Source organism: Sander lucioperca, chromosome 3 (assembly GCF_008315115.2).
Source record: "Sander lucioperca isolate FBNREF2018 chromosome 3, SLUC_FBN_1.2, whole genome shotgun sequence".
In the NCBI taxonomy this organism is placed as follows: domain Eukaryota; kingdom Metazoa; phylum Chordata; class Actinopteri; order Perciformes; family Percidae; genus Sander; species Sander lucioperca.
Window position 1 is genome coordinate 23,931,011 of NC_050175.1, and position 27,044 is coordinate 23,958,054.

At 40.7% G+C, this 27,044-nt stretch overlaps 1 protein-coding gene across 1 annotated transcript; it reads left to right on the forward strand.

Moving 5' to 3' along the window:
• Positions 1–26,994, forward strand: ext2 (exostosin glycosyltransferase 2). The gene is made up of 15 exons (XM_031276581.2): positions 1–219; positions 444–784; positions 908–1,131; positions 1,560–1,649; positions 4,332–4,448; positions 7,685–7,880; positions 8,374–8,513; positions 8,602–8,695; positions 14,142–14,273; positions 19,141–19,330; positions 22,701–22,867; positions 23,478–23,621; positions 24,092–24,220; positions 24,890–24,972; positions 25,614–26,994. Exons 2-15 carry the CDS (start codon positions 470–472, stop codon positions 25,750–25,752), a joined length of 2,160 nt encoding a protein of 719 aa, XP_031132441.1. The 5' UTR covers positions 1–219; positions 444–469; the 3' UTR covers positions 25,753–26,994.
• The last annotated feature ends 50 nt before the right edge of the window (positions 26,995–27,044 follow it).

Sequence of the window (27,044 nt, forward strand, 5' to 3'; positions counted from 1 at the left end):
AACCAGAGCAAGTAACGAGTACTAGCCAATCAGAGGGAGCGTAGGGCGGGTCATGCCTTCCTTCCTCCCTAGGACAACAATTTTGCTTCCCGTAGCGCTATCGTTAGCTTGATGCTAGGTTAGCATTAACACTGTATTTACAAGTGTAGCCTGTTTTCTAACCGTTGTCATGAATTAGCTAACACAGAACCGTCTAACCCTGTTCCGTTTAACGCCTCGGTATGTAAAACATAAACCTATAACGTTTGAATATTTTTTTCCGATCGTTTTATAACGTTTAATAATGTCAGCTGAAGTTGGTGAGCCGACTTAGCATGAATGTTTACATAGCTGCTTTAGCTTGCTAGCTAACTACTACGTTTGCTGCGGTTTGTTTTGTTTTACTAGGGTAACGTTGGAATGTACGTTACTTCATTGTAGCTGTCATTAATCTGTCTTTACAGTGGCTGGTCGGAGAGAAGTGTCAGCCATGTATGCCTCTGGGAAATACAGCTCGCGGGGCCCTGCTCTCATCCCGCGGATGAAAACCAAGCACCGCATATACTACATAACCCTCTTTTCTGTGGTGCTGCTTGGACTCATCGCCACTGGGATGTTTCAGTTCTGGCCCCACTCCATTGAGTCCGCAGCTGACTGGACCCTTGATAAACGCAGTGTTCATGACGCACCTCTGGTCCGCCTGCCTGTCTCCAGTCCCATTCCTGAGAGGGGGGACCTCAGCTGTCGCATGCACACCTGTTTTGACGTGTACAGATGTGGCTACAATCCTAAAAACAGAATCAAGGTAACTGCCTCTCAAAACAACCATCGCACCACTGAGTTTACACAAACTAAGTGTATCCTTTCAATATTTTGCTGTGTTCCTTGTTGAAATTATGACCCATTCTGGAAATGGTTGTGTTTGTAGGTGTACATCTACCCTCTGCAGAAGTTTGTGGATGAATTGGGGGTTCCTATCAGCAGTACTGGACTGTCCCGAGAATACAATGACCTGCTCAGTGCCATATCTGACAGTAACTTTTACACAGACGATGTCACCAGGGCTTGTCTTTTTATTCCATCTATTGATGTGCTGAACCAGAACTCCCTGCGTATCAGAGAGACTGCCCAGGCTCTAACAATGCTACCCAGGTAAATGTTTACACTAGAGTCATGAAAAAAAAATCATTGTCCTAATCAGTTCTAACCATGTATTAGAGTTTGTCACTTTCAGTTGCTTTTGGAATAATTCCTCTTTATGAACCCATTTCTCAAATTGCTCTAATATACAGTATGTTGTTATCAAAGCTCAAGTGTCACAAAGAGTCCAAATGATGTCTCCAAATTTCTCTTATCTGGCCAACATAAAAAAGAGAAGTTTTTTAAAAGACAGTAAGTGGTATGAAATGGAGAAAAGCAAGTCATTTTTCATATGTGATAAGTGACTGGTATTTTTATTTAATAATTACTTAGAACATAAATTGATCAGCTCAGAAAACTACCATTATTTAATTTTCTCTTTAAATAATCTGTTGATTAATTTTATTGTTCCAGCACTAACCTTGTGTATGTTTTGGTAGATGGGACAAAGGGATGAACCACCTACTTTTCAACATGTTACCTGGAGGTCCTCCAGACTACAATACTGCCTTGGATGTGCCCAGAGACAGGTATCTACCGTATATTAAAAAAGCCATCTTAATATTTAAGAATGGGTTCATTATAATTTGAATGGAAATATGTAGAACAAATACACTCAAAGGAGAGGGTTGGTGCATGAATTTCATTAGCCAAAAAAGTGTAATTCGCTGATTTTCTAATACATTTAATTTAGAGATGGCCCGATACCATTTTTTGCTTCCTGATACCGATTCTGATACCTGAACTTGCGTATCGGCTGATACCGAGTACCGATCCGATACCAGTGTGTCATATATTTTATTATGTTTTAACAACTGTATACTACTATCCCTGTATGGATGTGATATTATTTCTATCTTTGTTGTCAGTCTGGCTCAGGTTAAACTCTTTGTGAAACATGAACAATGAACGCCACAGAACTTTCTTTTATTATGCAGTTTGACAGTCAGTTATAACGGAAAAAGAACATAAATAAACTACTTTAACGTAGATTTTCTTTAGGGCTTTATTACATGGTATCGGTGCATAAACTCCAGTACTTCCCGATACTGATACCAGCGTTTTAGGCAGTATCGGAGCCGATACTGGTATCGGTATCGGAACATCTCTAATTGAATTCAGACATCTTAAGCTTAAAAATGATCTAAAACTACACATTTTAATCACAACACCAGACAGGAGGGAAACATTGTGCAAAGATTCATGTTTTCAGGATTCCTGTCAGTTTCTCATTTGTAGGTACAAATCAAAAGTATAAATCATTTCTTGTTTATGTATATTATGTTTTACTGGACAGATACAATTTATTTTCATGCTACAATGGATTATTCAACTTTAAGTAGCATTTGCCATAACTGCAGTCATTCACAAAGTGTTGATGATCATTTCATGAAGATGAAAGATATTTACAAACAATTACATATTTTCAAGAGGCCATGAGGAGATATTTTAAAGGTCCAATATGTAATATATTTACTGTAATAAATCCAAAAATGACCCGAAAAAAATGATGCGTCATCAGATATTAAGGAAACGTGCTAAATTGAAATACTATCTTTTCTGGCAACAATGCTAATACTATAATGCCAGTATTTTCTCCTTTTTGAAATTTCCGTTCCGTGACGGATTTTCTGTTTGTGTTTTGGCCTGTGTGTTGTTATCAATTGCCCAGTTTGACAGCCAGTTCGGGTTGCCAGATATACCTGTAAACACATTAACCCAGTGCGCTACAGCTGTAACTTTAGTACAGCCATGAGAGCAGCGGACAAACGAACAGGATCAACGGAGATAAATTCTACCCGACCAAAAAAAACGGCATGTTTCTAACAGTTGCGTGACCAGAGACGTAAAAACCCTGGGTAAATATTGGAGATGTATGTGAAAGATGGAGACAGCTTAGAGCCCAAAAGGATGCCGAGTTGGCTAATTTCCTCCTGAACAGGTAGCTAAGCATTAGCTTCAGGCTAATTTATCACGGCTACAAGGGACGGGCATTTTATGTCATTTCAACATTCGTGTACTCACATTGAATTATATAGCTAGAGTAACGTTACCCAAGTTGGTTACTTGCAAAAACAATTGAGACACAGCCATGCTAACCCTGCTAACTGCTAACGTTAGTGGAGGACCAGGCAAGCGGGCCACGGCTGTTTACAACGTGTAGCCTGTTCAGCGGCTGTAGCCGACAACGGTGAGTTATTTTAAGCCAAGAGAGGGAGGCTGTAAATCGGGAAGAGAGGACCGTAAGTTTTCAGTGTGTTTAGCGATTGTTGCCGTAATTCGAAGCCAATAAAGTGCGTTCAGTCGGGTGGAGAGCACGGCAAGGTAGTGTTATTTTTAGCGGTTCGTACCCTAATTCTAAGCCGAGGAAGTGTGTTTGTCCGTCGGGTGGAGAGGACGGCGAGGTTGTTGTGTTTTCAGCGGTTCCTACCGTAATTCTAAGCCGAAAAAGTGTGTCTGTCAGTTGGGTACAGAGCTCCACGTGAGCATGGGCTTTTATGACAATATAGCCAGCATCTAACGTTAGCTACTCCGCTGTGCTGTGAAGTAATGTCTGGCTATGTGAGACAAGTGTCTAGCAACATTATGCTGCGGTCTCAGCCTGGCAACCTCCGTGAACTTCGAGTCTGGGGAGTCCGGGGGAGACAACTCTCTCCAGTATTTTGAATTTGTACTGCAGTAACCATTTTAAACGCTAGCTGTCAGTATTACACATTGAACCTTTAAGTCTTGTTGTATTTACCAGCGAATAGCCTTTAGGTCTCAAGATGTCCTGTAGGCAGGCTAGAGTGATGGTTGAGGATGAAAGAGGTTGGTTTTATGAACACGCAGCCTTGAGACAATGAACACTATCTTTAGCTGTAAGGAATTTCCTCGGCTCATCCAGCTGGAGTCCATTTGGCATGGAGCCTCATCAAAACCAGGTGTGTGTGACTGACGGTGTGTTTCCACTTTATATTCACCTTGCCTGAGACTAGAACAGAATCCAAAGTACATTTCATCACCTAGTGGACTACATGGGACCTATTAACCAGGGCACTGAGCCTTGTTTGATGTTACTTCATGTCACACAACAGCATTGTTGGTGGCAAAAGTTCCTACACAGGAAGCAAATTGATGAATTTGTGTTTTAAAGTATGTTCCTGTAGCTCATGTCTGTTGAAATTCCCAGTGTGCTGAAGCATTGTTACAATCCAGGTCCATTGTTTCAGAGCACTGCTGGCTGGAGGTGGTTTCTCTACATGGACCTACAGACAAGGTTATGATGTCAGCATCCCAGTTTACAGTCCCCTCTCTGCGGATGTTGAGCTGCCTGAGAGACAGCCAGGGTAAGCACATCTTACACATTAACTCTGATTATCTTGTTTGAGTAGCACATCATGACCAAATTACAATCACTTTACTTAAACTATCCATATTATCCAACATCTCTACACAGGGTTTCCCGTTTGGCCTTAAAAAGTCTTAAATTCGCTGAAGTATTGTGTTCTAAAGTGCTCATATTATGCTTTTTGGCGTTTTCCCTTTCCTTTATTGTGTTATATATCTTTTTTGTGCATGTAATAGGCTTCCAAAGTGAAAAAGCCCAAAGTCCAGCCCAAAGGGACTTACCATCTCCAAAAGAAAACACTGTTCACAAACTGCTCCAAACAGCTCAATTGTAGTCCAGCCTTTACTTCTGTGACAAACGTGCGTCACTTTGTAACGCATGTTATAATGCTCACCTAGCTGCTAGTGTGGCACGCCCTCATACTCTGCTTCTGACTGGCTAGCAGTGCTTACCTAGGTACTGCGCATGTGCAACTCCCATCAAAGATGGAACAGAAGTGAGATGCCTCACTCAGTAGCTAAAACAGAGAGCTCAACACACAGGGTGATAAGAGGAGCTGCAGCAATGTACAGTACAACAAAAATATGGTGCTTTTTGAAAATTAAACCATGTAAACCTATTCTGATATAACCTCTAAATACAATTATGAACCTGAAAATGAGCATAATATGAGCACTTTAAATATTTTTAAACCGGTCTTAATTTTCCTACATCCATGTAACGCTACCTTTAATGCTCATTAAAATGCTCCCGCAGCACTTTAGAATGCTTTTTTTTTTTATACTATGCTGTTGTAGTTGTTTCTTTCACTAGTCCAGCGGTTCTCAAAGTGTGGGGCGCGCCCCACTGGTGGGGAATAGAGACGTGACAGGTGGGGCGCGCCAAACGGGAGGATATTTTCCTTTTTATGCCTTTATATTTTTATCCAGACATCCCAACTGTCCTGGAAGTTCCGGGAGTCTCCCGCATATTGATAGCGGCTCCTTGACGCCCGCAAATGAGATCCAATCTCCCGAAATCTGGAGCAAGACCGCGCACTAGACTAGAGTGTGTGTGTGTGTGTGTGTGTGTGTGTGTGACTATAAATGCAGCGCGTGTGAGAGCAAACCGTCCTTAGAGATGTGTGTTGCTGCTTATTAGACCGATCACCCCCGGGGGCGACACCAAGTGTAACAGAAATTCCCCTCCACACCCCCACCCCTTTATCAAGACCACACACCCCAGTCACGTCAATAAGCCACTTGATTTCTTTCAAAGAAAACTGTCAGAATACCGTCAACAGGAGACTGGCATGGTAAAAGCTGCATCAGTAAACAGTAAAGCACAGATGGCTTCATATAGAGTGGCATACAGAATTGCACAATGCAAAAAACACACAAACACAATTGCAGAGCAGCTCATTCTCCCCGCTGCTCTAGACATGGTGTCAATTATGCTTGACGAGACAAGCGCAGCAAAATTAAAAGCTGTCCCCCTGTCAAATGACACAGTTGCGAGACGTATATGCAACATTTCAGGTGATCTTGAGGAACAACTCATAGAAAAATTAAAAGACAGTCGTTTTGCGTTACAAGTGGACGAAGCTACTGACAGCTTGTTCATCTTGTACGTCCGCTTTGTGAATGGCGAGTCACTGTGCGAGGATTTGCTGTTTTGCAAATAGGGCTACATAAAAAATAGAGCCACAGTTGATGAGCTGTTTAAGATCATGGACAGTTAGCCTACCTCAAAGAACACGGCCTTAAATGGGAAAACTGTGTGGGCTTTTGCTCTGATGGCGCACAGACCATGGCAGGGTCAGGAAACGGGCTGCAGGCACTAATAAAGAGGGTTGCGCCAGATGCGCACTGGACGCACTGTCATTCACAGGGAAGCGCTCGCGTCAAGGCAGCTCAGCCTGAACTAAATGAGGTTTTGACAGAAGTTGTGAGCGTGGTAAATTTTATCAAAACCTGACCCCTGAAAGTGCGACTGTTCTCCGCACTTCGTGAGGAAATGGGAGCTGATCACACATCTGTGCTGTTTCACAGTGAAGCAAGGTGGCTCTCCCGGGGCAAAGTGCTGTCGCGCGTCTTTGAGCTCAGGGCAGAGATTCGGATTTCTCTTTTCTTTTTTTAACGGATTGCAAAGTGGCACATTTATTTCTTTTCTATTTTTGAACTTGATACAAATTTTGACACAGCTGCACTTTTATTTTCTTTATTTTTGAACTTGCTGTTATTTGATGTAGCCTAGATAGTTAGTTTGTATTTAGATACAACATGTTACTATAGGCTACTGATACTACTTGTTACTTAAATAACTTGGAACATTTTAAGCTTGTTGCGTATTTCATTAGCATTGTGTTGGGGCGATGGGGGCAGGTGGAGCTTGAAAATTCCCCCTTGTCCAAAGTGGGGAATGACCGAAAAAGTTTGAGAACCACTGCACTAGTCCAACTATAATTTGCTGTATTACGACTACAAATGAGGCCAACAAGCAATTTATATTGCAGCCAATCAGCTTTCGTGTTATTGGTGCAAGTCTCTTTCGAATTGTACCATAGACATAAAACAGATTTTATTTATCAGCTATGGGGAAGTGCAAGATAACGCGATACTTGGCTTGAAAAAACTGAATTTGAGGCTTGGTTAAAGGCAGTTGCTAACAACGTATTTGAAGCCTACTGCTTCTTGTGCAAAAAAGCAATTCAACTTTTGAACATTGGGTGCACGGGCGCTGGAGTCTTATGCAAAAAGTGAGAAACATCTAACTGCTGTTAAGGGTGTCCAGCAGACAACAGCCATCAGCTAGTTCTGCTAAGTATCTGGTGCCAGCTCCAGCCCTGACCCCAGCACTACCTTCACACTGCCTAGGCCAGACCCACACAGGAGCTCCGCAACTCAACACTTAAGAGCGGAGGTGCTCTGGGTCCTCCACACAGTGACTAGACACCAGTCCTATAATGCGAATGAGGAAATCGGGGAATTGTTTCAGACAATGTTTCCGGACTCTGACATCTGATGGATTTTTTTATGTCGTGATATAGGTCTTAAATTTTATTCATAACTGTATTAAAAAGGTCTTAAAAAGTCTTAAATTTGACTTAGTAAAACCTACAGAAACCCTGCTACAGAAAATGCTCCAAGGGAACATAATGTTTTTTTGTTTCAATGTTTATGAAGTTATTTATAGTCAACGCTGTAAAGTACGACTGGATAACCAGTTGCATATCGCCTGTCTCCATTCACCCAGGCCACGGCACTACTTTATTCTGTCCTCTCAAACTGCTATCCACCGAGAGTACCGTGCTGAACTGGAGCGCCTGAAGGAAGAAAATGGAGAAGCTCTGCTCCTCCTGGACAAGTGTAGCAACCTCTCTCAGGGTGTTGCCTCTGCACGTAAACGCTGCTACAAGGGGCAAGTGTATGACTACCCACAGATCCTGCAGGTAGGAAGCACAACTGCATTAAAAACCATTTATTTCAAAGATGAATTGTATCAAATATCAAGATGCACTATTCTTGTTAAATGCACTACTTTACTGAATTTGGCAACAAAAATAACTCTTATTTGAAAAATAATTATTTTTGAATAACTTCACAAGAAATTCCCATCCTCAGTCCTAACATTGATACTACCAACAACCTACCAACAACCAGTGATTGTTATAGGCAGAAAGCATGCTCAATATATATGTTTGAGCAGTCTACAGGCTTATGTTTTACCACTCAGCAACCATGAGTACTACAGTTTCTGGTAACCTAGTCCCTGGGCCTTTAATAAGCGCTTCCTTTTGGTCAAAATGCAGTTAAAGTTCCTAAAATGTTTTTTGATTCTAGAAGAAACTTCTAGCAGTAAAACTGGGTGTGGTTTTAGTTTTTTTTTGTATAATGCAGATTCACATGTCACCTTAACAGTTTGCTCCCACTGTGTCTCTACAGGAGTCTTCATTCTGTGTGGTTTTGCGAGGGGCCCGTTTGGGCCAGGCTGCCCTCAGTGATGTGCTGCAGGCTGGCTGTGTCCCCGTTATCCTCGCTGACTCCTACATACTGCCATTCTCTGAAGTACTTGATTGGAAAAGGTCAGCCTAAGTCACAGAAAAGTAGAAAAACAAGTTAATGGTTTGGTCATTTTCGGTTCACTAATTTAATGTTTCTGTTTCTGCACAGGGCATCAGTGGTTATTCCAGAGGAGAAGCTATCAGAGATGTATACCATCCTAAAGAGTATTCCTCACAGACAAGTTGAAGAGATGCAAAGACAGGTAACAGCCACAATGTACTGAAGAGAAAACATCTCTCAGAAAAATGTATTTAAAGTGTCTTGTATTTAGTTACAGTTTGAGAACTTAGATTGACATGGTGGTCAGAAGTGCTGTCATGTGTGAGATGTGCCTGTGCCTTTTCCAACCAACCCAGTCTATGAAAGCCGAAACAAATTTGATGTGATGTGCGAAAGACAGAAATTTGGATACCAGCCTTACTTTTTGTAAGTTTGAATTTCCTCCTTTGCTCAGCCTAGATTTTTAAAAGGCTTTCAGAAGACTCAACTATGTTGATTTTAGCTCGAGTGAAATGCACAGAAGACGGCTCACTCTCTTATTCCATTTGATATCTGCATTGAGCCACAATAAACAAAAGTGAAAGCAGCTTTTAGAGAAGTGCAGCAGTTCAGCTGCTCCTCATTCCCTTGTATCAACTCTAGTCCATTTACTAATTATACTGGCCAAACAGACATTTTAGGCAGAGGGCTCAGAGACGGGCTTGGGGTTGGATTACACCAGACAAGCTGAAAAACATGACTCGCTCGTGAGATGGAGAGGTTGGGTGGGGGTTTTCTGCTGTGTATAGCTCAAAGCTAACTTTGTAGCATAGATCTGATATTGTTATCCATTGGTCACAGTACTCCCCTGCCTGCTCTGATGGTCTACAGATGGATTGAATTGGTTGCAAGTTGATTCTTTCCTGAGACATTTCTCTACAGAAGTAATTTACTCTGAATTTAGTGAAACTAATTGCCTACCACTATATAGGATTTCTTTCTTGTTGGTCACAGGTCACACTCTAAACCTACACTAAAATCATCAGAGTGTGATGTCCTGTTTGTCACATTGATGACTATTGGAAAAAAATCGTACAATTCTTATGTCAGGTTTTCTTTTTACCTACAGTAAATGATGGTTGAAGTTTGTGGGAACATACTAGTGATGAAAATGTTCTCTAAACAGTGTTTAGTTGCCTGTATCCTACCTGTCTGGTAATACTTCATGTTGAAGTTGGTTTCACCCTTAAGAAACCAAAGCAGACTGCAGGGACAGACATGTAATATTCAATGGAAATGTAATCTAAATGGATTTGTCACATTTGTACAGTCCATTTCAACCAGAATAATATGGATTCTTGTAAGGGACCATTCAGTGTCTGTTGTATTCTTACCTGCAGATACTCTCCACCGTCCCTGGTGTGCAAGATGTGGTAATTTAAATTCTAGTCTTTGTTAGAAAACATTTTTATGTGTGCCAAGAGCCTGCTTTTTCAATGCAGATATTCTAGAAAGCTAAAACATTGATTTATTCTTTGATGTGGTTGAACTGTATTTAATTAGTTTTGCCAGCAGAGGGCTCAGCAGTCCTTACTTTCATAGTGTGTCTGTCTATGTTCCCATGTGGTCTGACTTTTGTGCTTACCAATGTAAAAAAAAAAAAATACACAATGCATACTTGCCTCAAATGAAATGCCAAAAAATGAACAACTTATATTTTACTTCTTTAGTATAGTTAAGGTTTTGTCAACATAAATTATAGTTGCCTTGCCAAAGAACTACTTGTGATATCAACAACAACAAAATAACTGCTCCAAAGAAAATGAATTGGTAAAGATGAACTGCTTGGGTGATTTTGTATTGAGACTAAAAGGTTGATTGAGCAAAGCTGATAAACTAAAGCTTTGGGTAGAAAATATGACTGCCCTCAAATTAGTATTCATTGTTATTCGTCACTTGCCTTTCTGGCAGGTCATGCGTGTTTTTATTTCATACAAATATCCATAGTTATTTTCTTGACAATAGCAGGGTGACATCTAGGTAATACGTGCAGTTTCAGTTCACCCTGCAGGGACAGAGCATTGGTTAACTTAAGGAGCATGTCTTATTAGAGACCAGGTCAAATTGTGATAGACTACTGTTGAGCTCCCGTCAGTAGTCAGCTGAACTCATTTTCAAATTTGAGATGATGTAATAGCATCCATTTAGGTCACATTTTAAAAGGCCTGTGAGCTGTTAACATTGCTCAAGTGAGACTACTGAGCCCATGTTTGTGTACTGACTTCCATGAGCCTTGTTTGGGTCATAGTCTCAAAATAGGACACTTACACTACATACCTGTTTATTAGATTATTAACACAGTCAAATCAATTCTTTTATAATAGGATAAATAAGATGGGAGGAGGGAGTTATTGCTCGGGATGGAGTTCAACCTACTACTTTCCTCTACTGCCTTGGTGTTGAGATTCAACCAGCTTTTTCTTTCAGTCTGTTGATCCTACCTGTCTTCCCATCTTTTTTTGTAGCCTCCCAGCCCAGCACTCCACCATGCACAGTACACTGGCTGCAGCTGATTTATAATATGTCAAGTCAGTCTACTCTCCTCTCCTCTCCCTTATATGCCATCTGCTTTTCTTCAATTCAGTCTTTTTACTTTTTACATGCATCCCCTCAGACAGAACTGAACAGCCAGCCAGGATGATGACAGGTGTCGGTGACTTTTTTTTTTGTCAGTCAAAAATTTAATAACAGCCCCTTAATCTTTTTAATCAAGAGTTGCAGATTTGATATCCTTGAACTATCAACCAAGGTCATCCACCAGATTCCTATTGTCTTTTCTTACCTTCACAAATGCAGGAGTTGTCAGAATCTTCACTGCTTAAAGTTGAATATGAAATCTAAAGTGTAAACAGTCCCATGGTGTGCCTCTGTGTTGCACTACAGAATATGTATGGCCACACAAACTAGTGTCAGTGGGGTAGTCTGTAATCCAGGAAAACCATGGGGCTAACTAGCCCCAAGACTGTAATTCCACAATAAAACCTGCTGCTAAAGCAGTGGTCTTCAGTCGTGGTCCTCTCATCCCACAGTCCTGCTAGTTTGTTTTTTAGCCCTTCTAATAAGGAGTGATTTATTCCCGGGAGAGACCAGGTTATTATTATTAACAAGTTGTGTGTGTGTACGTGTGTGTAGAAATGTTTTGATCACAGTTAAAAGTAAAGTGCTAATAAATCTTCAGCAAAACAGTATTCCCACTGAGCAGTTCACATGATTGAAACGGACTGCTGTTTTTCATTATGTCAATAACACTAATGATTGCCTGGTTCTGGCCACAGCTCACTGGCTGCCAATTCTGGTCTATAGGTTGAATCATCTGTCAGGCACTTGACAACTTCCTCTGAGTTAAACAAAGTGATGCAGAGTACTGTAATACAAACTGTTTTTGAACATCTCTTTGACCATTTATTTGGAATGATTTTAAACAACAAAGGAGTGGGAGCTGCTGGGAAACTCTCTAAACTAGAAGGAAATGAGAAGATGAGAAGCCAAAATATCTCTATCGCCCACCGGTGGCTGGCTGCAATATAGGTCATAAATCCCACCCCCTCCATTTTAGCGGATGGGAAATAGACCAAACAGAAAAAATGAAAATACACAAACAAACAGTAACAAAGTGTAGACTTTAGGCTAGATGCTGCAAATGGAAGATGGAGTAAAGGCTTTCTCTTCCCATCTTGCAACGCTGTCTCTTCCATTCTCATAAAAATTCCTGCAGGCGCTGGGAGAGGGTGAAGGGTGGAGGTATGGGCCCTTGAGCCAGCACAGTTTGCTTTCTGCCTCCCCCCGGTCAGTAAAGAAACTTTCATCACTGGTTGATTTATGGGCTGTTGGGATTCCCCCGAGATTAGAAAGTTTTTGGATTCTCCTCACCCCCTCTATAAAAATAAATGCTGTGTTTATGTTGTTGTACATCTCTAGTCAGTGCTTTTACTCAGTCATGGGTGATTTAGGCAATGGCCACATGTTCACGTGGCACTAAGGATTGTCTTTGTTTGTTGCACACATTAGCCAATAATATACACCGGAGGAGCAAGAAATATAGCCCAGTGCTTTGCACACAAATACTCAAATATTCACATCCTACTCCAGAACTGTGGGTCATTGAGGAGCTGGTGGAGTCAGTGTAACATGTAGGCTCCAGGCAGGAGACAGTGTTGTTTGAAGCTTCATTAACTCCTATAGGGTCTTCTCGCCTCTTAACTGTCCCTTGAAGTTTCTAACTAGAATAGGAGCCTGCAGGAGGCTAGACACATACATGTCATGGTCAGTAGCACTACTGTAGATTGATCAATTCACTTTAAATGTAATGTTTCATGGTATACAAAGTGAAAAAGAGTTAATGAACCCTATAGAATTTTCATTGATGTCTCTTTAAAAATCTGAAAGGTGCTCTAAGCGATGTTGGGTGACGTCACTTCTTGTTGACGTTCAAAGTATTTTCAAACAAAACGAGGCTAGCTCACCCCTCCCTCCTCCTCATCCCGTCCCCTCTCCCTCCCTTCCGTGCTTCTGCGCATTAACCCCCCAACCCCCACCCCCAAATCCTTCTTGTCGGTTATTGGCTGGAACGCTGGAAGACTGTTATGTTTCGTGGTGCAGGTTGGTGTGTTTTTGTTGCCGTTTGTGGAGCCTGGGCTGTCTACAGAGACCGCGTTTTTTTTTTTTACAGTGTGTTCAGGGGACAGGCAGCTCGCGGATAGTAGAGAGGTAGTAGAGGAGATGTTTGCTGTAGGTGACAAAAAAGTTGTAGCCTAAAAAACGGTGACATCGCTTAGAGCACCTTGAACAAACAAATTCAATTTACAAATATTAATTTTCATCTTTGCAGTCTTGGCTGAAAAAAAAAACTGTGTGTGAAATGAACTGTGAATGAGGGCGGTTGGAGTTTGATATTCCAGCAGCCAAACATTAAGATATGGGTTAAGAGTTTAGTTATCATTAAAGTCTGCTTTTCACATCAGAGATCTCTTGAAGCAAAACAGGCACAGTCAAAAGAGTTTTTAAAGAGCTTCAGAAGAAGAGTTGCTGAAGGTCAAGAGGCTGGAGACGGCTACAAAATTGTCTTTAAAGACTTAGACTGGGGTGGGGTGGGAGAATGATCTGGATTTTACAGCTATGACTTCACACTGGTGTTATCTTTTGTCATGTAGTGGCTGTACTCCACAGCATAACATGAGAATAAAAATACTAAAACAGTTTAAAAGCAATAACAACAAGCCAACAACTTTCTGAAATACTGTCTTATTCAAGTCAAAAATTGTCCACATAAATCCTTCTGTTACTTTTTGATTGACATTTCCATTATTGGTGACTAATTCTAGAAACAAAAACAGGGGTTTCAGGCAGCATGTTTTGATAATGACAGAAGTGTAATGCTTTTATTACATGTTTTTTTTTTTTTCATCAATCAATGCAAATATCCAATTCTGTATTGTCTGTATCTGTAACATGAATATCTAGGAAAGTTGAATAGAAAGAGCGTGCTTGGTTCATATGCAGTTTATTAATGAGTGGTTCAATATTGATCCTCAAAGGTTGTTTTGTGATTGCCAATTTGCAAAAAAAATGTTATGGGTACATTTTAAGAAGTCTGTTACATTTGTCCATAGGCACGCTGGTTCTGGGAGGCCTACTTCAGCTCCATGAAGGCTATTGGCTTGACAACGCTCCAGATCATCAATGACCGCATCTACCCATATGCTGCACGAACTTACGAGCAGTGGAACAATCCACCTGTGGTGGTATGTAACTGCGTGGACTTGATGTTGATGTGTATTTTGCAAGTATTTGTTACATTTAGTTATATGCCTGATATCTATATGACTTTGACACTGGCATACACCCCTCTCTGGTCTGGTCTGGTATGTTAATTTAAACTAAAAGTCTATTTTCTATGTGGCACAAATGTTCTCTTGTTGCAGTTCTGTCACTTTAGTTAATGATTGTGCCATTGTTGTCTTTCAGAAGTATCTGATGTTTAGCTATATCTCTTCCAACATACAGCTATACACTCACCTAAAGGATTATTAGGAACACCTGTTAAATTTCTTGTTAATGCAATTATCTAACCACCCAATCACATGACAGCTGCTTCAATGCATTTATGGGTGTGGTCCTGGTAAAGACAATCTCCTGAACCCCAAACTGAATGTCAGAATGGGAAAGAAAGGTGATCTAAGCAACTTTGAGTGTGGCATGGTTGTTGGTGCCAGACGGACTGGTCTGAGTATTTCACACACTGCTCAGTTACTGGGATTTTCACGCAAAACCATTTCTAGGGTTTACAAAGAATGGTCTGAAAAAGGAAAAACTTCCAGTATGCGGCAGTCCTGTGGGCGAAAATGCCTTGTTGATGCTAGAAGTCAGAGGAGAATGGGCCGACTGATTCAAGCTGATAGAAGATCAACTTTGACTCAAATAACCACTTGTTACAACCGAGGTATGCAGCAAAGCATTTGTGAAGCCACAACACGCACAGCCTTGAGGCGGATGGACTACACCAGCAGAAGACCCCACCGGGTACCACTCATCTCCACTAAAAATAGGAAAATGAGGCTACAATTTGCACGAGCTCACCAAAATTGGACAGTTGAAGACTGGAAAAATGTTGCCTGGTCTGATGAGTCTCGATTTCAGATGGTAGAGTCAGAATTTGGCGTAAACAGAATGAGAACATGGATCCGTCATGCCTAGTTACCACTGTGCAGGTTGGTGGTGGTGGTGGTGGTGGTGGTGGTGTAATGGTGTGGGGGGTGTTTTCTTGGCACACTTTAGGCCCCTTAGTACCAATTTGGCATTGTTTAAATGCTACAGCCTACCTGAGCATTGTTTCTGACCATGTCCATCCCTTTATGACCACCATGTCACAAAGCTCGAATCATTTCAAATTGGTTCCTTGAAGATGACAATGAGTTCACTTTACTAAAATGGCCCCCACAGTCACCAGATCTCAACCCAATAGAACATCTTTGGGATGTGGTGGAATGGGAGCTTTGTGCCCTGGATGTGCATCCCACAAGTCTCCATCAACTGCAAGATGCTATCCTATCATTATGGGCCAACATTTCTAGAGAATGCTTCCAGCACCTTGTTGAATCAATGCCACGAAGAATTAAGGCAGTTCTGACGGCGAAAGGGGGTCAAATTAGTATGGTGTTCCTAATAATCCTTTAGGTGAGTGGTATAATCTCTACAGTCTGTGTGCTCTGCTGTGCTGAGGCACTCCGTTGTATTCCTCGAAATCTTTCTATTAGAGGCATCTGAATACAACCCATCCAGAATGGAGCTTTGACCATACAGTCGCTCATAGTGCCTCACAAGCTTCCCCCTCTCCTGTGCCTTGTAAATCGAAGCCTCTGTGGCAGAGTGACAGTAGATGCCTTCAGTTTTCTGAAGCGCCACACATGCTGCGCTTCACAGTTTGGTATACACCCAACTAGTCCTGAGGCAGCCAGTTTGTGTCAGCACTACTAGGAGGATGCCTCCGTTGTGGTGAAAAATAAGTTCCATCATGTCTGAGTCAGTGTGTTTGTAGAGAGTACGCTGGATGTGAAGAATGGTGTGTGTTTAGCATCCCTGTGGTTGTGGGAGGTTGTGGCTGCAGACAGCTTGGCTGGGCGACCATCTCTCAGGAGTTGTTAATCAGCCCGGTCTGATCTCCTCCATCCTCAGCCTGTGGGGTAGAGGCATGTGCATGTGAGCATGCGTGTGGATGCATAGTAGTGTCTTTGCATCTGTCAAATGTCTACAAGTATCCAAGTAAGTAGATTCACTGAAATGCTAAGATTAGGGAGGTGGCGGTCACAATCAGGATGCGTTGGTGTCAACAAGCAGCTCAAGAGAGAGGGGTGTTTTCAGATTCTTTCATTTCAGTGTTGCTCAAATCTGTACGGTAATTCAGGACTAATAGGCTTACGGTCAAGCTGACCATGGTTGCCTGCAGGTATCTTGTTAATTAGCAGTTACACTTGACATTGCCCACTTATCGGTATCACCCAGGTCTCAAGGTTTGTTCGGACCGAGAGGACTTTAATTGTGTCAGGTTACAGACCTTTAGCCATTCCTGCCTGAGATGGGAGATTAAGTGTTTTCTTGATAGATTCAGTGAATGGATGGTGAGAAGAACTTCTACAGAGCACTAAATAATTCAGGCAGACATCCCCCCCCTAGCCCCCCCCTCTCCTCCTGTAGTCTTTAGGCTGGTAATTGAAAGCACATTTCCCTGGATTGCTGGTGGCTTTGGAAGGGGGTTTTTAGAATAAGGGACAAACTGCTTTTTGTTTTGGTGTAGGTAGTGGGCAAACTTGTAAGGTTTCTACATTACAAGAATTGAGGCATCTCAGAGTTTACGTTTAAAATATTGTATGGGGATTGGCACCTAGGCATATGAAAGTCTTGTTTGATCACTATCTTGTTTAGAAGTTACAGTACAGTCTGTAAGTGTTTGGGCATTTTTGTTTTGACTCTGTTCTCCTGCACATTCGATTTGAAAGAACTGCTAGGAGATTGAAGTTGTTGACTTTCAACTTTATTTTGATGTTTCCATTCACATCTGATTAACCATGTACTATAAACTATATAAGACACAATCCCCCAAAGGTAAAAAAGGCCCATGATTCCTACATTATGGATGTGAATACTTATAAAATATATATGTAAATACCTTTTAAAACTGAAAGTCAGCACATTAACCTCAGAGTCATTATCTTTTGAAATCCAGTTGGCTGAAGTAGAGCTAAAATGGTGATTTAAAAAAACCCATCACTGTCCTTATACCAATGAATTATTTCTGTATCTTGTGTTGCAACGTTTGCATTGTTATTCAAATGCATTGTTTAAAAATTCAGTTTAATCTACCACTACTGTGCCTCTGTATCTGTTTACATTAGTAATAATGTGCTGTTTAAGTTGGCTGTAAAAATGTGTAATATGTGTTTCAGTGGGAATGTTACAGCCACAGACAGACAAATAGGACAGACAGATAAAGACATTTTAAATGCTTGGTAATTCTTCATTTTATGGTGCTCTTAATCTACGTACCCGTAAGATTAATGAAGAACCACTCAAGCAGTTCAAATAGCCAAATAAAATTCTTATTTTTTAGTGTGTATATAAAGTATAAGAAAACACATAACTCCTTCAGATCTATTGGTGACATAATGAGCTGCGGCTTTCTTTTCATCTAATTTATTCTGTTTGACAAATTACTTAAGTGGTCTATTACCTCTTTTATTCTGTTTAAATGCATCTGTGCTGCATATATGTGTTAGTTTAATTATTTCCCCCTCTGCTTGTTTGACAATGTGAGAATGACCACAAGGAAGTTTCCGCTTGCCAGTAAAGTTTTTTTTTTTATTAGTGAAGGAGTGACTGTTGTGTAAAAGGCAGTGGCTGTATCTCCATTGACAGAATTGTGTTGATGCTGTGGAAGGAGCCACATGATCACTGTGTGGCCTGCTTGGCCCTGAAGAGAAACAGGGTTTATATGTAGTTCAAGAAGCCCACAGATTTACTGTGTTAGATATGGTCTCTTTGCCCTTCTCAGACGGATTGTCACTGTAACCAGTGGAACATTTTTTGGAGCCTTTGATGAAGTTTATCAAGAGACCCTGGTGCTCCTATAGTGTATTTGCTAGTGTTAGAGTAGCACATGCTTGTAAATGAATGATTTGCCTTTTTATTTCACTTGAGAAAACAACCTTTGTAAACAAAAAAGTTATTGTTTGCCCACAGACTAAACACTAGTCGTCTCTGGTTTGGTGTCTGTTATCCAAATAACAAACTTTTTTAATTTTTTTTTTTTTGTAAGATGATTTTTTTGGGGCTTTTATGGCCTTTTAATTGATAGGATAGCTTGAAGACAGGAAAGGGGAGAGAGAGGGGGGACGACATGCAGCAAAGGGCCGCGGGTCGGATTCGAACCCGGGCCACTGCCAAGGACTAAGCCTACATAGTGCGCACACTCTACTGGGTGAGCTAGAGGTCACCCCATGACTAACTTTTAAAGTTTCGTATTTAGTACACTTAGTAGACACATACTATCGGAAAACTCTCCTACGGCTTCCTTCATTTAACAGTGTCACTTGATCTGAGCTTGAGTCAATGTGACTCCCTGGGTTTACAAGCCGATTTAAAGGGGAGCAATGAAAGAAAAGCCAAGTTCCACGTTGACGATAGACGGCCACTACTTGCTGTTGCCCATTTCCCCCCTTCCTCCTCTCTGTCCCACCCTATTTCTCCTACATCCCAGAAGAGACTCACCTGTCTTGTTTGCAAACTCCTTCCTAGTCTTTCTTGTCATTCTGTACTATAAGGTTTACTTAGCTCTGTAACTGGAAGCTTTTGGCCTGTGCTCTGCCTCTGTTAGCCCCTGAGACACATTATTGGATGATGATTGATGATGCTCCATAATAAAACCACAATCTGGAAATTACTGCAGGTGACCTCACTGTCCAGTGAAACACTATTAAAGTGTATTAAATCATGGAAAACATGACAGACATGGTTAACGCAGAAGACACGAGTCTTGCTCTACAGTAGCTTTGGGAGGATGAAAAAAAGATGCGGTCTAAACAGCCTGTATTTTTCTTTGTTTCCTATCTTGTGTAGAAGTGGTCCAGTGTGAACAGCCCTCTGTTCTTGCCACTAATCCCGCCAAGGGCACCTGGTTTCACAGCAGTGGTGCTGACCTACGATCGTGTTGAGAGTCTTTTCCGCGTCATCACAGAAATCTCCAAGGTGCCTAGCTTGGCTAAGCTGCTGGTGGTGTGGAATAACCAGAACAAGAGTCCTCCTGAGGGTGAGTGTAACTGATTCTCATCAAAATTTAGCAAGTTCTTGAAGCTTTCCAAAAGATATAGTTGTATATACACTCAGTTTAGGTTTCTGTCTTTCATCACTATTCATCATCAGTTGTAGTCCATCATAGATGTGTCATAGTAAGCTCTTATAGTTGTTATTTATTGCAACTTGTGCTCTAATTATTTGCCTTAATATGGCAATTTAGTATACAACAGTTAATCGCGCCTTACCCCACTTACTGTTTAACTCAGATCAAGGCCGTTCTGGACCAGGAATTAAATCTGTCCTGCTGCTGTAAGAGTTGGCTAATGTAATGAAGTAATGAGACGACTTTGAAGTACTCCCTTGTGGATGTGAGTTGCTTTTTCATTAGAGGCATCAGCGGCGCCTGGCTGGAGCTTTGTGACCCATTAGAATTAACAAGGGGCCATTGACGGGTCAGACTCATGGGGCTCAGTCTAATATGAAGGCAAATTTGATTGAATTTTGATCTGATGTGTTTACAGGCACATGTGTTTGCTTCCTTCTGTGTTTTTTAAAGAAGATGCTGATAAAGTAAATCAATGTTTGTTTTACAGAATCTAGCATTATTATTTTTCTGTTTGAGTCATGTTTTTATAACAGACGTAAATTACATTATGTTCATCAAATAGTCTTGACCTGCTTGCAGTGTTTGTATCTGATATGTTCTTTTTTTATTGATCCATGTACCTGTACATTAACAGCCACACACAAAGCCACAACAAATGCAGAAAGCAGGCATTTTTATGAATATGACATTTAGTTTGAATACAGTTTAGGAAGTCACAGAGGAATAAACAGTATCTGCATTTTGACTGATTCCAAGGTTGGGGGTAAAGTTTTAAAATTCAAATAATAGCCTATAATTTCCTCACTCCTACTGTCACTTTCCAACTTAAGAAATAAAAGAAAGGATGACAGCAACATGGACAGAGTGAAAGACGAAACTCTGGGCGTTTAACATAGCAGTTTTCCTGACAATAGCTTTTGACAGGAGACCTCAGATGTGGTTAGGAGGACCTGGAGCTCTTCTTATAGGCTGCCAGGCCCATTAATGAGGGGACACATTCTGTGTGATCTGTCTGTGCCATAGTCCGTGCCATGGACACTGCCCAAGATCTTTGAATTGCTTCCCTGAAAAAACACATTGTTGATCTGCCTCATGAAGAATCGTACTGTGGTCAAATTTGCTCGTGCTTGAGGTTAGCGTAGCGATATGAGTCAGTGAATGAAGTTAAACTCCCAGAGCACCGATTTCCACTGGCAGCACAGACTTCAAATATCTGTCAGTGGTAAATGACATCATAATTACACACCCATCTTCAGACCCTGACAGTGGCCATATTTATAACTTTGTTAAACCTTTAAATATGTATTATAGAGTCACATACTGTATATATGTATCTTTGTAGGGCTGCAGTGAAAAATGCCCATCACAGTTGCCCAGAAGTGGCGTCATCAAATAACTTAACAGTCCAAAATCCAAAGATAGTCAACATACTGTCATATAAGACAAATATAACCAGTAGGGATGCTGCTTAGAGTTTTTTTTCTGACCGATAGACAACCCTCGTTAGCATTCGATCATTAACTGTTAACTGACAAGCAGGTAATGCAGTCCCCATTCACACTTCCGGGAGACTCAGACATATACTTTCCGCGTTCCGTGGACCGCTGATGTAGGGCTGGGCGATATGGAGAAAATCAAATATCATGTTATTTTTGACCAAATACCTCAATATCGATACCGCAATAATATTGTAGTGTTGACTATTGGTGCTTTCACAAAATATTTACACAATGAGATTTATGATACATAATCATCAGTAATGTGGATATAATGACTAAGTGGGTAAAGGTAAATAATCTGGTAAGTTCAGAAAATGACTAGAGGTGACCGATATGGGTTTTCTCTGGCCGATGCCGATCTTTAGAAATCAGGGTCAGCCAATGGCCGATAAATGCTGCCGATTTATTGTGGCCGATATTTGGCCGATATGTGCTTGTTTTTAAACCTCTATTTGAAAGATAAAATGTAACACTAATATACACAGAATTTCTCAACAAAAACATTTATTGAACACTTCACCAATCTACACTTGTATACTTTAAAAATGTATAATGTAAAACATACTGTATATTGTATAAGTAATGTATGAAAAATATATTAAATAATAATTGAAAAGTTTATTTGACAAAGTTTATTTTCTTCTTACCTGTTTCGTACAGGTAAGAAGAAAATAAACTTTGTCAAATAAACTTTTCAATGAAAAATTTATATAATATTAAATTAAATATTACATAATATTAAATTTCTGAGAATACAAATCTGAAAGCTTCACAGAAAGTGACATGTTATTAATCATCTCAACACTATTTCCTCCTAACTCCTGTTGAATCACATAAGACTAGGGCTATCTAAAGTCAATTCTTGTTCACCTTGTTTGTTAGATCATTGTTCATTTGTTGAAGTGTTTTATCTGTGTTTTGGGGACCCTACTGTTACATGTCTTGTTGACCTCATTAGGATCTTATCTGAGCAGATTTCTGTCATTCAAACAGCTCTTAGTTGTAATTTAATACAGCCAATTTAATAAAATTAAGGGTTTTATTCGTGCTCGAGTCCATAGATGCAGTTAATGGATACAGGCACGGAGAACTGAAGGCTCTGTTAGCAACGATTAGCTCCGTTAGCGGTTAGCTCCAGTTAGCTCCGTTATAGGAGTGGATGAGACTGCCACGGACAGGGCGGTAACAACCAGACTCTGATAAATGACATCCGGGGAGCTTCCACAGCGGTGTGGCCGTGGTGTTTTGTACGGCTTTATTAGTACAGTTAATCCCAAGCATAGACTATACAGTCTATGATCCCAAGGCAAGAACACCAGCAACGTGCTACTACTAACGGTAGCGTCTGAAGTGAATACTTCACGAGGGGAGGGGCTGGAGGCAGCTGGTCTGGGTGCGCTGTAAAAAAATGTCGCCTATTCATGTTTTTAACACTAGGCTGCCCGCAGATGCGCCTGCCTATTAATCGGCTTGATAGTAGCTAGTTAACTTGCTAGTGCAAAGTTACCACTAGAAATCGCTTGTATAGCCTATTGTTCTTATTTTCTACAATGCAGAAAAGGTGTTTTAATAACTTTACAATTTTTGTTTTAATAATATTGTTTTTAATTGTTTAACTGATAGTATCGGTCAAAATTGTTATTGACGGTTAACGGTTAAACGTTTGGCCAATTCATTTTCTATCAACCAATTAATCGATTAAATTGTTTCAGCTCTGTATCTTTGTGTATACAACTAGAAATGTGGTTACTATTATTGTGTTGTTTTCCTCCTGGCAGAGTCTCTATGGCCAAAGATCGGTGTTCCTCTCAAAGTCGTGCGAACCAAAGAGAACAAGCTGAGTAACCGCTTCTTCCCCTACGACGAGATTGAGACAGAAGCTGTGCTAGCGATTGATGATGACATCATCATGCTGACATCTGATGAACTGCAGTTTGGTTACGAGGTGAGAAAAAGATCCCTGTTAAAAAAAAAACACCTTGACCGTACTTTACCATATTTCCTCTGACGGCACGTATAGCAGGGAACCATTTCAAGTTGATCCCAGAGTTTAAAGTCATTCAGGGAGATTACAGTCTCATTCTCAGCTAGTTTGGGATTTGACTGCCTGCTGAATGTGTTTGATGTATGAAGAATGATGACAGGTCTAGAGCTGATGCTTTCCATGCCCACATACCTGCTGGGCCCCACTCAGCCCGGCACACTCACCTGAATCCATTTAGTAGCCGTTTAATAAAATTGTGCTCAGTTTAAGGATAATTACATGGAATTACAGGCAGGATAGAGGAGCTGTCTGTCTGAGCACATGATCAGACTGGCTGCTGGTGTCAACCCTGAGATATTCAGCCAATCATAAAGCTACTTCTGAAAATATTTCAATGTTTGGCTCAGACAAAAATGTTCAGAGATATTTTGAAACATAAGTCTACATTTTTAATTCTTAAACACTCTTTAGAACACCCCTAATCATTTATGTTTTAGTGTAAGCCATCAGTTCTCCCCTTAGTTCAATTCACTTGAAAACGTTTGACAAGCTGTTTCCTGTCCTGCTGCAGGTATGGAGAGAGTTCCCAGACAGGCTGGTGGGCTACCCAGGCCGGCTGCACCTCTGGGACCATGAAATGGGGAAGTGGAAGTATGAATCGGAGTGGACCAACGAGGTCTCCATGGTCCTAACTGGAGCCGCCTTCTACCACAAGGTGACCTGGGAAAAGCCTGAAATTAAGTAGTGTTGGTTGCTTGAGCTCTACCTCTGCCTCTTTCACACACGTTTCCCTTTGAGCTACTCATGGATGTTAGGAGTTTTGCTTAGTAATGATGCACAGTGAACCAATTTTAAAAAGGAAATTGTTCATTATATGTGGAAATCAAATAAAGAATGAAGTTTGCAGAAAGGATTTTAAAATGTCCCGTAGACCTCTGTTTTGTGTATGTGTAGGATTTCAGGCAAGAAGATGACAGTGATAGACGAGCAGTGTCATAGGTAGAGCGAGGTTATCTCACTTCTACTTAAAAGCTCACACACACACATAAGTTCAAAGCAAATTCTAGTGCAGTGGTTCCTCCTACACTATGGGTCACTATGTCAAACAGTGCATTGTACATAATGAGTCTGCAGTATATGTATATGACACCTAGTAATCATTTGTTGTTGTGAATCCGTTTCCAGTACTTCAACTATTTGTACACATACAAGATGCCAGGAGACATCAAGAACTGGGTGGACGCTCACATGAACTGTGAAGATATTGCCATGAACTTCCTGGTGGCTAACATCACGGGCAAAGCCCCCATAAAGGTATGTTCATAGCTCTCGTTGGTCTGGGTGCTTTAAGCTGGCAGGGGGAGGCTGAAGCCTGACCGGCGGACCAGCATCTCTGGGTTTGATCAGCTCTCACCCTTCGCCTTTACTGCCTCTCCCCCTCCCCATCACACTGACTGTGCCCAGGTGCAGGGGCCCGAGCTAAAGCCCAGCGTTAACCTCCCTTATCTTGGTGTCACTCACTGGCACTCCCCCTCTGAGTATGTTTTCCTAAGCTAACCGGGGCTCACGCACACCCTGCCATCAAATCACAAGCGGCACACTTCCCTACTCCCTACCCGCGCTCCCACCTCCCACCATATCTCCATCAGATTCCTTCAACACAGAAAACACCCACCCTCTATAACCAACCCATTCTGTCTCCCTCTCTCTGTGTCTCGCTTTCTTCTACACACATACATTCACAGGTTCAGAGCGTTGGGTGCAGGCATGTGTCAGGGGTGTAGATGTGATGGAGGTTACACAGAGGAAAGCCATACATCATAGATCTCTCCAACTCCACTGATGAAAAAATAAATAGAAAAAGTCACAGACTTATTTAATCAGATTGGACAGTTTATTAGCATCTGTCTGGGCTGTGCAGGTTTAACAAACAGTTAAAGTGAGCTGACGTTGTTGGTGTGACTTTGTTTTGCTTCTGTTTAGGTGACCCCCAGGAAGAAGTTCAAGTGCCCTGAGTGTACTGCCATTGATGGACTGTCCCTGGATCAGACACACATGGTGGAAAGGTACGTCACTTTGTTTTGGAAGTCTTAGATTAAATGAGCACAGTAGAATTTTGTTTATTTATTTATTTATTTTTTTACTGTTTTGTGTGTGTGCACACACTTCAACTGAAAATCTTGTGTCGCCCCTTTGTCTGTAACTAAAGCATTTTTGCGTTACACCTACCACATTACACATACAGTACTGTAATTTAAACGTTTGTTGTTGGACTCCGGTGCACAATCACCAGCAGCGTATCTACATTTTCTCCTTCTCTGTATCAGTGAAATACAGTTAAAAAATGTACTCCTTAAAGTCTTAACATTAGATACAATCATTTTATTTAAAGTCAAGACATATTTTGTACACAGTCAAATTCTGTGAGCTGTGCCAAAATAAACAAACAGGATCAATGACTGGATATATCTTCTACATGGCAGTAAACGGAGATACAAATGTATGTAAAATGCAGGGAAAAAAAATATTGTTATAAAAATATTATTTGAGGAAGATGGGCACCACCTACAGTAATTAAAAGGAAAGAAAAAGGTAATAAAGGCTCATCCACCTACATTATTTGCAAACATTACTAATCAAAAGTTGCTAAATAAATACAGGATTTTAGCCTGCTTTATAAGTAAATAAGTTGTGTTTTTGTCCCTAGATCTGAGTGCATCAACAAGTTTGCATCAGTTTTTGGTACAATGCCTCTGAAGGTGGTGGAACACCGTGCAGACCCGGTGCTTTATAAAGACGACTTTCCAGAGAAGCTCAAGAGCTTCCCCAACATCGGCAGCCTCTGACCAGCCTGTAACAGATGTTTGGATCCCATTACAGCCTCAACACTTAAAACATAAAAGACGTCAATATTCAGACTAAAGTATTACATGCTTCTGTCATCGCTCAGTTCAAGTGACTTTCACTTTGATTTTTAGATTAAATTTAAAAGGCAGAATTGTACAGGACATTACGTTAATATCTTGAGGATCCTGGAATCTGTGGATGGTGATGAGTGTGTTTAGAATGATTTGTTTATATGGCTTAAAATGCAAGATATTGTCAAACATTTACCAATATGAATGATAACACTAATGTTACATGAACTGCTATTGGAGGGTCACGCTGAGTCTCTCGTGTTTGATGGACAGGCTGACTGATTGGAGGCTTGTGGTACCTCACTGTTACTGTTTTGGAGCTGGAAACTGTGAGCTCCAGCTGCTCTGGAATCAGCGTATACAGTGTATATATTTGTATTTTGCAGCAGTGCTGTATAATAGTCATAATTTATGATGCCAACTAGGATTATTTTTTCAAATGAGGACATTGACCTGATTCTTTTAGCTGTACTGTATTAAAGTAATGTTTAATTTACATGATATATACTGTAGTAAACAATTCAATGACATATCTTTGTAGGCTTTATCTAATGGTTAACTGAATGTGATAACACACAGCATACAACAACAGATGATGTACAGTAAAGGTTTCACATATGTTCTGTTTTAATCAGATTAGACAAAGCTGGTACCAGAAATCTAATATTTAGAGCGAGTAACTGCTGATTTTAAAAGATTGATACTGAGCTGATTTTTTACTGCTTGAGCAAGCCTTTCATGACACTTAGTTATTTTATGAGCCGAGTTGTGTGTATGAACACTGCATAAGCAAAGGAGTAATTATTTGTTTTCCATGCATTTGAAGACACACCCTGTATAGTGAATAATAGAAAATCTCCAAATCCACACTTTTAAAAACCAATGTGTATAAACTGTTAATGCAATGCTTTGTTTTTATTTTTCTAAATACCTGTTGTGTTTGTGTTTATATTTTTGTCCTTTTCATCACTCGTTGTCCCAGCTCCAGTATTTAGGCTATAACATTCGGAGCAGTGCAGTATTTAATATGTTAACATTGCCTTGTGGTGGTTTTATTTGCCTTTTTTTATTTTTATAAGGTCAGTGAAATTGTTTTAAATTTTTTGACTGAGATTATGTGGCGTATATATGAGTTTGTAAAACATAAGTAAAGACCACACTAATATCTCTCACGGTTTTAAAGTTATTTGTGTGTCTGTGTGTGACTGTGTCCTCCGTGA